The 12,056-nt window shown below is 40.6% G+C and overlaps 1 protein-coding gene across 8 annotated transcripts in view; it reads right to left on the bottom strand.

Annotated features, from left to right (window-relative positions):
• Nucleotides 1-12,056, bottom strand: part of herc1 (HECT and RLD domain containing E3 ubiquitin protein ligase family member 1) — a 47,761-nt gene that overhangs the window by 21,046 nt on the left and 14,659 nt on the right. For 7 of the 8 annotated variants that reach the window (XM_079866554.1, XM_079866550.1, XM_079866551.1 and 4 more), the window contains exons 22-40: nt 11,857-12,031; nt 10,552-10,834; nt 10,019-10,139; nt 9,878-9,929; nt 8,837-9,105; nt 8,518-8,742; nt 8,018-8,138; nt 7,699-7,936; nt 7,347-7,516; nt 7,104-7,259; nt 6,893-6,999; nt 6,696-6,806; nt 6,408-6,578; nt 5,528-5,767; nt 5,307-5,390; nt 3,869-4,398; nt 1,471-2,252; nt 554-770; nt 299-459 (exon numbers count right to left, since the gene is read on the bottom strand). In XM_079866554.1, coding sequence (XP_079722680.1) covers nt 299-459; nt 554-770; nt 1,471-2,252; nt 3,869-4,398; nt 5,307-5,390; nt 5,528-5,767; nt 6,408-6,578; nt 6,696-6,806; nt 6,893-6,999; nt 7,104-7,259; nt 7,347-7,516; nt 7,699-7,936; nt 8,018-8,138; nt 8,518-8,742; nt 8,837-9,105; nt 9,878-9,929; nt 10,019-10,139; nt 10,552-10,834; nt 11,857-12,031 — 4,213 coding nt within the window. The remainder of the gene's footprint in view (nt 1-298; nt 460-553; nt 771-1,470; nt 2,253-3,868; nt 4,399-5,306; nt 5,391-5,527; nt 5,768-6,407; nt 6,579-6,695; nt 6,807-6,892; nt 7,000-7,103; nt 7,260-7,346; nt 7,517-7,698; nt 7,937-8,017; nt 8,139-8,517; nt 8,743-8,836; nt 9,106-9,877; nt 9,930-10,018; nt 10,140-10,551; nt 10,835-11,856; nt 12,032-12,056) is intronic. The other variant, XM_079866555.1, reaches the window with a different exon arrangement.

Below are 12,056 nucleotides of genomic sequence, written 5' to 3' on the forward strand. Positions count from 1 at the left end.
TTATAACAGACTTACCATTGTGAATCAGGGTAAGACAAAAACATGTTTTGGAAGAAGGATTGATGATATATTATCTTGAACAAAATAGTATTACATAGCTGTAATTATGTGAAATATTATTACAACTTTTACTGTATTTTTGATTAAATGAATGCAGCCTTGGTAAGCATAAGAGACTTCTTTCAAAAAACATTTCAAAAAACCAAATCCAAATTTTCATATTTTCGATGTGTTTTCAGACATTTGGACCCCATTTTATTAATTAAGAGAAACATATTGTGAGTGTGTGTATTTGTACCTGTCCTAGTGTTGGTCCTGGCAGGCTGGGACTCCGGTGATGTGAGGCTCTGTCTCCGGCCGTGCTCGTCCGATGGCGAGGTGGGCAGCGATGAGACGGGAGGGGTCTGAGCTCTACGTGCCGGCAACAGGGTGGTTGTCGGGTAGCTGGAGAACATCTGCCTGCTCAGATATACACATGCAGATCAGTTATGACACACAGGTTGAAAGATTCAATGTTCACATACTCTAAAAAAGACATCCGTTGGGTGTGTACCTGAGCAGGCTGAGGGGCATCACTCCAGGTGACTCAGAAGCTGGTGCAGTCTCGGCATCTGTAACAGGTGTGGTTGCTGTGGTAACGGGTGTGGTTGCTGTGGTGGTGTCCTCCAGTGAGGAGCTCATGAAGGAGGTGCTGCTGGAAGCTGAGGGGGAGGTGGTGACCGGAGTCTGAAACTGTTGCTCTCCCTCTAACTCCTCACACTCTGTGTCCACTAAAAACACACACACATTCACATACTTTATGAAGAGAAGTGTGTGTCCTGGGAAAGAGAGTGCAATCTGTGATCTAAAGATGAGTGCAAAATAAAGGGGTTTTGCTACTATTTTGCTGTTTTATAGGAAAAAAAGACAAAACCAAAAATCTCTACCCATTAGACTAAAAATAATGATCAATTCTATTAAATGTTCTAATTCATAGTGCTTACATTTCACTCGCATATGAGAGTGACTTGAGGATTTGAAAACAGAGTCCACTAACGGCCTATGGAGTATAATTTCGGAGGCAGCGGAACGCGGAAAATTAGGTATACCTGGGCCTTAACTTCCTTTAAATTATGTGACTTTACAATAATACAAGAATCATTGTTTATGCCCATCATGTGTGCATTATGTAGAAATTTCTTAAGCACCAAATAAGCATATTAGAATGATCCTACAATCATGTGACACTGAAGACTAGAGTTATGATGTTGAAAATTCAGCTTTGACATCAAGTCGCATTTAAATGAAATTAAAACAGAAAATTTAAATTGTTAAATTTTAATAATATTTCACAATATTATCATATAAAAGCAGCATTGGTGAACATAAGATTTCAAACTTTTGAAAAGTAGGGTTATTCGAAAACGTTTGAAAAGTAGTTCATATATGCGGTTTGTGTATATCAGATATGTTTTACGTTTTCTGATGTACCTGGTTTGGAACTCTGGCCTTCCTGTTCTTCAAGCAGGCTATTGACCACAAGTTTGTAGATCATAGTCTGCGCCCGCTCCAGGTCTGCCAGCCCAAGCGCCCTTTTGATGGGTGACCTCATAACTGCCCGCTTCACCATGTGTCGCATCAGAAACTGCAGAGCTGATCGCAGCTCTGCCTCCTCCTGACACACGCTGACCCCAGGGCTTGCACAATCCGCATTATGGCCGCTATCAGGCGTCACTTTGGGGATCAGCAGCAGTTCGGCGTATTTACTACAGCTAAGAAGTACACTCAGGGTCTTCATCGCTCCCAGATACAAATACGAGAGCTGTACCGCATGCACCTCCATCTGTGCAGCCGCCTCCTGTGAGCTTCCCCGTGTCACCACCATCTCCTGCAGTCTGCGGCGTCCCTCCGCTGGAGTCTGCTGTGTGGCGTCCTGTGTGTAGGCAGCCAACTCGCTCTCAGAGCGAGAGTTGGGCGGTGCGCGAGCTCGAACCTCGTCTAAGCTGTGAGACACACGCAGGTCTCCCGTCCCTTCTTTTGGTTTGGTGCGCGTCTCGTTCTCTCGTTCTTCCTGGGGTTCGTGCCGGTGTCTTCGTTCATGCCGCCGGTTAGAGACGGATTTGGAGCTGTCGTCCTGCAGGCTGGCAAGGGTGGTGAGGTCCAGAAGCAGAGCCGCAGTGAGTCCGCGGAAACGAGAAACGTCAAAGGGAAGTGGCTCTATCGGCTCCAAGTTGTACAACGGCGTGTCACTGGGCGACCAAAAAGTGGGGAAGCTTCAATAAAAAAAGAGTGACAAACCAAACAGAGAGAGAAAAAGAGACAGAGAGAGAGAGTGAGGGAGCAGGGAGGAGGGCCAGGGAACATGCAACATTATGGAACTAATTCAAAGGAAAAAGTCAAAGAAATGAATAGGGAGGACGAAAAGTGGAAAAAGAGTCTAGGGATGTGCGAGACTAGACGAGTTTCAACAATATTGCTGAAACTTACTTGACGACAACAGATCTTATAACAATATCCTAACAAATAGAATACCCTTAAATAATGTATAGTTGCCAGTACAAGTCTCTCATGTGAAGAGGTACTTTTCATACACGCTTAAGCACGGACGTGCAAGCGGTGGCTGTGGTAATGAACAACGATACTTTGACGTGCTGATTTATGTTAACTAATATTGATTTAAGGAATTCGGTTTTTAAAATTCAGTTTGTTCTTATTGGTCCTGCAAAGCCTATTGATTCAGTTGATCTCAATAAATATGTCTACAATTGGCTAACGTTGATTAAGTGAATGCTTAAAAGGTTAGTTCACCCAAAGATTCTGTCATTAATTCCTCACCATCATGTCGCTCCAAACCCCTATTAACATTGATCAGCGAACATATCAGAAGCTCAACCTAACCTGCTTGACGCGCGAGAACAAACCTCATTGGTTCTTGCGGAAGCTCAAATGTGCTACGCAACACATAAGAAAGAACCTTATTGGTTCTCGCACATCAAGCAAACATGCTTGAGCTTCCGTTTACTACAACTGATGTGTGCGTTGATGAATGTTTATATTTGAAAAAGCCTAAATTAAATCTGTTCGTCATATTTACGAAAATTTGGACTAAACCACTCAATTAATATGGTTTGGTTTTAAGATTTCTTTATGAACTTTTTTAGGGGCCAAATTGTCAGTTGCGGAGGAATTGTCATCAACGGAGGAACAGAAAGCTCTCGGATTTCATCAAAAATATCTTCATTTGTGTTCTGAAGATGAACAAAAGTTGTATAGGTTTGAAACGACAGAATTTTCATTTTTGAGTGAACTATCCCTTTAAATTGAATGTACAATGATCAAAATGCACAGCACATGTATGATTTTTCAACTGCATTCAGTATGGGATTTGACTGTTCATTCGTAAAGTAAGTAGGCTATTTTAAATGGATTGCTGGCTTCTTGGTGTTTGTTAGACTAGTAGGTAACAAAATGTCCATTTAATCATTCATGAAATTAGTTGTGGCGCACATCCCTTAAAGAAACCAAGAGAGCCCCAGATACAGTACTGTGCAAAAGTCTTAGGCATGTTAATACATGAGATCAGATCATACCGGCTGTTGTCAGACTCCTTGTGCACAAATCTCACTGGATTATTACAATTAATGGCAAAAAGAATGTTTGGAAATGTAAACTGATATTTCCTACTGACACACTACAGCAAAAGATATAAATAACTTACTTAAAACCAGGGGCGGGGGGGGGGGATATTAACATGCCTAAGACTTTTGCACAGTACTGTAGAAAGAAAGAAAAGTTGGAGTCTAGACCTCTGGGGAGCAGGAACAAGGTAAAAGCCTCAATATAATTTTTAGAGATCAATAAACCATGTAAACAGATAGCCATCTCTCACCTGATGGTAATCTCCGCCTCATCCCACTGCACCTTAGCTGATGTGCTCCCCTCCTTCACCACACCCAGCAGAGTGGCGTGTCTCCCCGTCTGCTTGTGCACACACCGTCCCCCCATTCTCAACCCACCATCTACTCCCCCTATCACAGCTAACACCGGCCACACCTGGTGGCACAGCGTCCGCAGGTGCGCCTCCGACAGCTCTGCTGCAGTGTGCCGTCCACTTCTTCCTCTCTCCTCCTCTCGCTCCTCCTCCTTCTCATCCTGCTCCTCTCGGCTCTGTGCCGAGCGGCTCTTGCGCAGTCGGGTGGCCCCTGCTGGAGGAGCTCCTTCTCGCAGACAGCCCCTGATCTGCTGGAGGCGTTGGAGGATGCTATGGTTGATGGTTTGGGTCCAGCGCTCCGAGCGGTGTAAGATCCGGACCAGCTGAGTAGTGGCTTCAGCGAGGACAGTTGCTACAGGGCTACAGATCGGGTCGCCAGGTAACAGGTCACGTGGTGTGCCCCTCATCTGCATGTCACAGATTTTTACCTGCAGGGTAGGGGACCAGTTAAAACAATAGAGAAAAGTGTAGAAATTTGCCAACCAGTCTACATTTTCATTGTTGTCACTGTTATGGTAGTGCTACATCACTTTCTGCAGCGCCACAGCAAAAGAAATCAATCATATTTTAGTTCTGAATGTGACTGCAGTCTTAACTGAATATAAGATAAGACAGTGTAGTACAAAATAATGGCAAGAAAACTTTTCTATTAAGCTTTGCAGGCAAAATCAAACATCCAATGTGAACAGTGTTTTGATTTAAAATGACTCACATTTATCAGAGTTAATATCATTATTTAAAACTAATAAATATATTTTTGTTAATTAAAATAAAACGGAAGTATTACATGAAAAACTTCAAATGAAAATTAGAAATGTTGCCTAAGCAACTAAATGAAATAAGTTGAAGCACTAAAATTATTAACTGGAAATAAACAAAAACTAAAAAGTCACTAAAAATTTACCAAAAGGAAATCTGAAAATATAATATATACGTATATATAATTTGTTTCACTACAAAATATGCCTGTTAAACTAATAAAAAACTGTTTTTATACTTTACATCACAAATATCATTTCTCTAAGGTGAAGAAATTGAAGCTTAGACAATAATTATAATGTAGTCTGAACAGTTGGTGTCTATCAGTGTCATTTAAAGATTCAGATTATTTTATTTAGTGCCATGTTAGCATTCAAGGCTATTTTCATGGCAAATTTTCAATTACAAAAATACAAATATCATATAAATACATTAAAACCAAACAAACAAAAACAGCAAGTCATATTATACAAGATTTTCTAAATTAACATATGATAAAAAGTCCAAAACCTTTTCAGGCATAATGTGTCATTAAAAAAAAAAAAAAAAAATCAACATCAGCATCTCTGCATCCTACCTTCTCCCCTGGGTTGCTGCTGTAGAACATGACACAAGGGTAGAGCTCTGTAGCATCGACATCTTCAAAGGCCAGTTTAGGTTCCTGCCACATAAAGCCACATGGTTTAGCAAATAAATATGATAAAAGAGAGTTAAATAATGAGTGTTATAGCTCAGCTATTGACATGAGAGTTGGTAAAATGGTTAAATATTTGTCTTCATGAGTGGGCTGCACCGCACCTCTCCATTCTTGCCAAAGGACACAGTCCTCGCCTCCATGTCCAGCACACAGGTGATGTAGTCTCCCTGTGTGTAGCTGGACAGCGTGAGGGTCTGTTCTCCATTATGGTAAAGGTTGCCACTGTATGCGCGGTAGAGCCACATGTCTGCTGTTGTGCGGTGGTTAAAATCATGAACGGGCCAGCGTGAAACACCCACGCACGTTCCCTCGTTTCCCCGATTCTCCTTCACGATATAGAACTGAAAAAAAAAAAAAAAAAAAAAGTGTACTTTTACTCACATAGCCTGACAGAATGTACATATTACGCTATCAGCTTCCATGGATGTGTGTGTGTGTATTCATAGACTTCTGTTCAAAGAAGTTTGGGGTAGTTAAGTTTTTTTTTTAAATGAAATTAATACTTTTATTCTGCAAGAACACATTAAAATGATCAAAAGTGACAGTAAAGACATTTATAATGTTACAAACGATTTCTATTTCAAATAAATGCTGCTCTTTTCAACTTTCTAATCATTAAAGAATCCTGAAAAAACGTATCACCGTTTCCACAAAAATATTAAGAAGCACAATTGTCAACTGTGATGATAATAATAATAAGAAATGTTTCTTGATTCTTGAGCACCAAATCAGCATATTTGAATGATTTCTGAAGGATCATGTGACTCTGAAGACTGGAGTAATGATGCTGAAAATTCAGCTTACCATCACAGGAATTAATTACCATTTAAAATACACAAAAATAGAAAACAGTTATTTAAAAATCTTACAGATGTGGAGATTTTCTTGTTATCTTTCATATTTTTAAAATAAAGTTATAGTTAAACATAAAATCTTAACCACAAACTTTCAAACAGTACTGTAAAAGAAAGTGTGTAGAACCTTCCACTGGTAACAGCCAGAGGAAATGCCAGTGGAGGCCAGGCCGTAACCTTTGCCCCCACTGCCATGTGTCAGTCCCTGTCCGCTTTCCACCACACAGCACTGAGCCTTCTCAGGGTCAAAGGTCACTTCCTGGATAGGCAAATTTTCTTCTTCCTCCTCTGTCTCACCCTAAAACAACACGAAAGGCAATTTAATGGCATCTCAGAAAGGTGAATGTTGAGTACGTGTACATTTTGAAGCAACAAAACCTTGACAAAAACACTTGACTGACTTTATCTCCCTTACCTGTAGTTTGAGTTCCTGCTCTCTTTCTTTTAGCTGGATGGCGTGTTTAGCTTGAGCAACAGGTGCCTCCCACATACAGTCCGAGAGCAGCGAGAACAACCTCTCCACCACCTACCACACAAAGTCAAATTAATTTAGCTCTGCTACACATATAAAAAAAAAATATATAAAAAAACCACAATTCTGTGGAGTCAGACCTGGGTCATCTGATGGTCCTCCACACTGCTCTCACAGGCAGGAAGTACAGCTTCCAGAACATGAAGGGCTAACAGCCGTGTCCTCAAATTACCAACCAATGGAATGCCTGAAAAACACACAAATTCAACTAATCTAACAACTAACACATAAACAAGATGATGTTGATGATGATCGAAGACGAAGATGATGAACGGGACACTGCTGTATTACCTGAACAGCATTTCTGAGCAGCAATGTTGAGAAGGACTTCAGTCCATTTAGGAGATGCCATCTTGGACTGGATCGCTTTGGAAGAGACGACGCGCCGTAGAAACACCAAGAAGTCTCCAAGGTGCAGCTCTGCGGTGTGTGTCTTGCGTAACAATGCTACACCAAAACAAAAGCAATATATAAGACCACAAAATCAATCGACTTAGTGAGCACGTGGTTGTTTTGAGCTCTTAAGTGTCCTACCTCGAAAATCTTTTTTCTGAGCATCTGCACAGTCGTCAGTCTTCTCCTGCAGTTCTGTACTTGCACTGAGTGTGCTTCCAGCAGCCTGAGCCAGCAGAGTCTTCAGCTGACTACACAAAAGATCCAACAGGGACTGGACCACCTTAGGACTCAACCTGTCCGCATATGTACTGATGAAAAGATAGGGGAAAGCAACATTTTGAATGCTGTGAGATTTTGGCACTTTGTTTACATGCCAGGTATGAAGTTCCCTAAAGAACATTCAGGCACTAGCATCATAATTTAAATCATACAGCATTAAAGGTTCAGATTGACTATGAAAAACCAGGTGAGTGAGTGAACTGTTTTGTACCCGGTGCTGATGGCCAGTATCTGTAGCAATCTGGTGCTGGCCACTTTGAGGGCAGTGCTGAGCTGAGAGCCTGCAGGCTTGTGCAGGAGTTGCAGTGTCTGTCCAAGCAGGGTTTCCGTTCCACAAAGCTGTGAGAGAACGTCCAAAAGGCCACTGGAGATGGCTAATGATACATCGACTGGCTGGTATCGCACGCTTAAAGCAAAGACTGTCACCAAAAGCAGCCTCTGCTGGGCCTCTGGAAACACACACAGCATTGTGAATATATGTTCAGTATAATAAAATATGCCACATGCAATTACTATAGTGTATACATTACCTATGTGGTGCTTGTTAGCTTGCAGGGCTCTCTCTAATGTGACTGACAGCTGCTGATATATCTTATGCACAGCTGTCTGAATGTCCATCTGTAAACTTTTCTTGGCTGCTCTGACTCCATCCTACAAGGAAAGACAAAGAACATGCAGATAATAGCATAAATGATAACATACCTTTTTTAGCATGTTATGAGAACTTCCATGCCCAGTTTATAGGACTAAATGTGTTAAAGCAAGAAGACCGAACTGCTCAAATCCATTCTGATCTTCTCTATTTAAGGCCTTATGCTTACATACCCCAGTCTAAATTAGCTCATATTAAGCCAGCATGACCTACAAAGAAGCTCAACTATGTTCAGGAACTCAATCCGTTGTTTTTTTTTTATTCACTGATGATGGTCATAAATACATTTTGAACGGTATGCCATACATTAAAAAAAAATATTTTACCAGTACCTGTAAATCTGAAACAAGTCAAAGTTTAGATCCATGTCACAGTTACCTGGTAATGGTGTAATTGGACATTCTCCCCCTTTGGCCCCCCATTACACACGGCACCCAGGCCGAAACATCCCGACAGGAACTGCAGTCTGACTGATGTTAGCAGAGAGGCAGAGTGAAAACTGAGGCTTGTGCGTCCAGTTCCACCTCCAGAGCCTGCTTGACTGCTTTTCTCCTCCATCCCAGAAATCAACACCACAATCTGATGAAGGGCCTCCAGACGCAACTATAGAAACAAAAAATAAACATAAAAGCATAAGATGTGTAGGTGGAAGGCATCTGTAGTAACAAAGACAAATAAAAATGCTGAATGCACGTACCTCTGCTCGGCTCTGCTGCTGCTCCATGGCTATAATAATGGCCTGTGGGCTGGTGGACACACTCTCTTCTGGTTCCTTAAACGCAGGAGCATTCCCAACATCTCCACTGATGAAGTTCACAATGTTCTCGATGAGTGCATGGAGCCTGAGTGATTGGCTCAGATCGATGTCTGACTCCTCGTAGGACTGCGGAGAGCTGTACAAACACTCACGGGTTGAGCGTCCCCCAAACCAATCAGCAGAAGAGTCAGGAGAACTGTAGAGAAAACCTTGAAAACACAACAAAATCTGTTGAACAAATTTATAAAGATGGGCAAATAAGTATAATTTAAATACATTTATATTTACTTTTAATTTATATATACTAATTTAAATGTGTATAATCTATATTTAAATAATAGTTGTTTTTCAGTACATTTTCTGTAAATTGTAATTCAAATTATTAAAAAAATATTCAGTAAAAGGATCAATTTGATACTTTCAACAGAAAACATTGAGTTTCAAATTCTCAAAACATTCCACAAGTCATCATCCTTTTTTCACATTTCAGTCCTGATTGTAAGAGAAAATCTGGGGAAAGTATTATATGGTAAAATCTGCTTAATGGATCTAATAAGCCATTTATTAGTAGCCAATAGCGTCATAAATTCCCAGGCATAGAGGCAACAGTCGACCAAAAAGATGTGTCCCAGGTGCGGTTGACTGTATAATAAAAAATGCCAATTAATGTCTAATTTATTTAGCTATGACTGTTAACACATACAGAAAGTATATATAAATAAAGTTCTGAGGAATTTTTCTGTGCTATTTTATTGTGTGAAATTACTATTAAATTTGTGTGGCATGTCTTGAATTTTGGAAGAACATGAAGATGCTTTAAATGTATGGACTCATTTAGCCAAGTAGAAGAAAACAGACTGACGCAGAGCTGTCAGAGACACATTACATGTGTACACAGATAGACTTTAGCACAAATATAGAGACACCAATACAGTGTGTCCCACCACTAGAGGGTCAAAGTGTTGGGGGAGGGGCTGTTACCTCTTTTTTTAGGAGTAAAAGCTAAATCCAGATCCACATTCCTCCTTGCATTCTGAAAATGGTCACACCGACAGGTTACATAACTGCAATTTAAAAGCAAGAAAAGCAAATAAGGCAGTGTGCGTGTGTTACAGATCTCACCAGTGAGTATCCCTCCTCATCAGACTCTGGCTGGGAGAGATCTGACTCACTCCTGGATTTTGTGAGTCTATAGCAGGGACTGCTCTGGATAGACCGACTCTCTGCTGACAAGCTCTCACTCCTAAACACAAAATAAAAATGGGAAATAAATGTTACATTTCCTGTGAGTGGGCATAACACATAATCATGTCAATAAAAATGTGACCTAAATTTCATATTAATACCACTAATGAACAATGTTTTACGATTATTGAAATGATAGGTAATGCTGCTTTTAAGCTAATTGCACTTGGGTCAGCTTATAAAGGTGCTTCAAAAGTAGGACAGCACACAAGGTCTCTTGCAACTGGATAATATGAAATCTTAAAAAGTAGGTCAGGCATTCCTGGACCGCACGAGAGCGCTGGAGAGGTAAACGAGTTCAGTGAGACATTCAGATTCCAAGGATAAGGGTTACATATGAAAGTTAAGGCACGCTTACGCTTGTTTAACCTGTACTTGTACCTGTACTTTATAACGATGACGTCACTCACCTCGGCATAAACCCGCCTCCGTCCTGGTTGACCCCACCTGTCAGGGGTTGTTGATTGCTGAGTTGAGCGAGCGGCGTGCTGACGGCCAGCAGGAGCATTGCACAGCGGTGGATGACGGCATTGCATGCGGTGGTGTAAAGATCCTGTCCCTCCTGAGCAGTTGTGCTGCTCCTGCGCTCGGGACCGGGCTGAGCCGGCTCTTCCTGGACGCTCATGCTTCCGGTTCGATCTCGGTCCCTTCCTCGCGCTGCCTCCCGTGCTGATAGGAAACATTGAAAGATTTCTGTGTCCGCCGAGACATAAGACACAGAGCGGCCGGGTTAGGGAAGCAGCCAAGAAGCATGAGGCTGTTAAAAAAGGGCCTATGGCTGGGTATTACACAATGTCATGTGTAACAAATGTGTAACAAACAACCATGGATAACAAACTTTGGGGGTTTTATTAGTATACATTACTGTTCAAAAGTGTAAGGGTAAGATAATTTTTTTCAACAAGGATGCATTAAATTGATCTAAAGTGAAAGTAAAGGCTTTTACATTATTACAAATTTTTATTTTTATTTTAAATAACATGTTTTTTGACTATTTTCAACTATTTTCAAAAAAATGTATAATAAGAAATGTTTCTTGAGCATCAAATCATCAAGACTGGAATAATGATGCTGAAAATTCAGGTTTGCCATCACAGGAATACATTACATTTTAAAATTTATTCAAATAGAAAACAATTTTTTTCACATATTTAATAATATTTCACAATATTGCCGTTTTTACTGTATTTTTGATCAAATAAATACAGCCTTGGTGAGCACAAGAGACGTTTTTCAAAAAAAACATAGCAACCCTAAACTTTTGAGTGATAGTGTATATTGTGTGGTCTATTCTAATACAGTGCAATTTACACTGTCAATCCAATTACTAAATATATCTTTAGAGTAATACATTTAAATGTTATTATTTATTCACCCTCATGTCATTCAAAACCCGTATGCTGTTAATCTTTGAAGGAGGAGGTAATTTGTGAATAATAACTTAAATTTTGGTCTGTTCCTATCAATCCATAGTTGTGTAAAAAAAAATTCTGTTTATTCCACTTAAAATAGCGGCATGTGGTTCAGGAATGATAGAAGGGTAAATAAACAATTACAGAACATTTATTTTTAGGTGTAATAACTAAGTTGTCAGACAGGAAAATGTAAAAGTGCATAAAGTGTGTGAAATTGTGAATGTGTGACAACTTTGCACCATGCCACACAGCCAACATCAGCAGCACATACACATGCCCTTCAAATGTGTCTGAACTCACTTCCTGCGGTCATGACTTCATGCTCTCTTTCCTCCTCCTCATCTTCCTGCTCCTGGTGTCCTTCCTCCCTTTCCCTCTCTCGGTCTCTCTCCTCCAGTTCAGCCTCCTCATCTATAGTTCGGGTGAAAGAGTGTTCCTGAGGGTCCATCTCCACCGAGTCCACGTTATCAGAGATCTGCACACAGGAGGAGAAATTACTT

This window comes from Squalius cephalus (genome assembly GCF_949319135.1).
Source record: "Squalius cephalus genome assembly, chromosome: 3".
NCBI classification, from domain to species: domain Eukaryota; kingdom Metazoa; phylum Chordata; class Actinopteri; order Cypriniformes; family Leuciscidae; genus Squalius; species Squalius cephalus.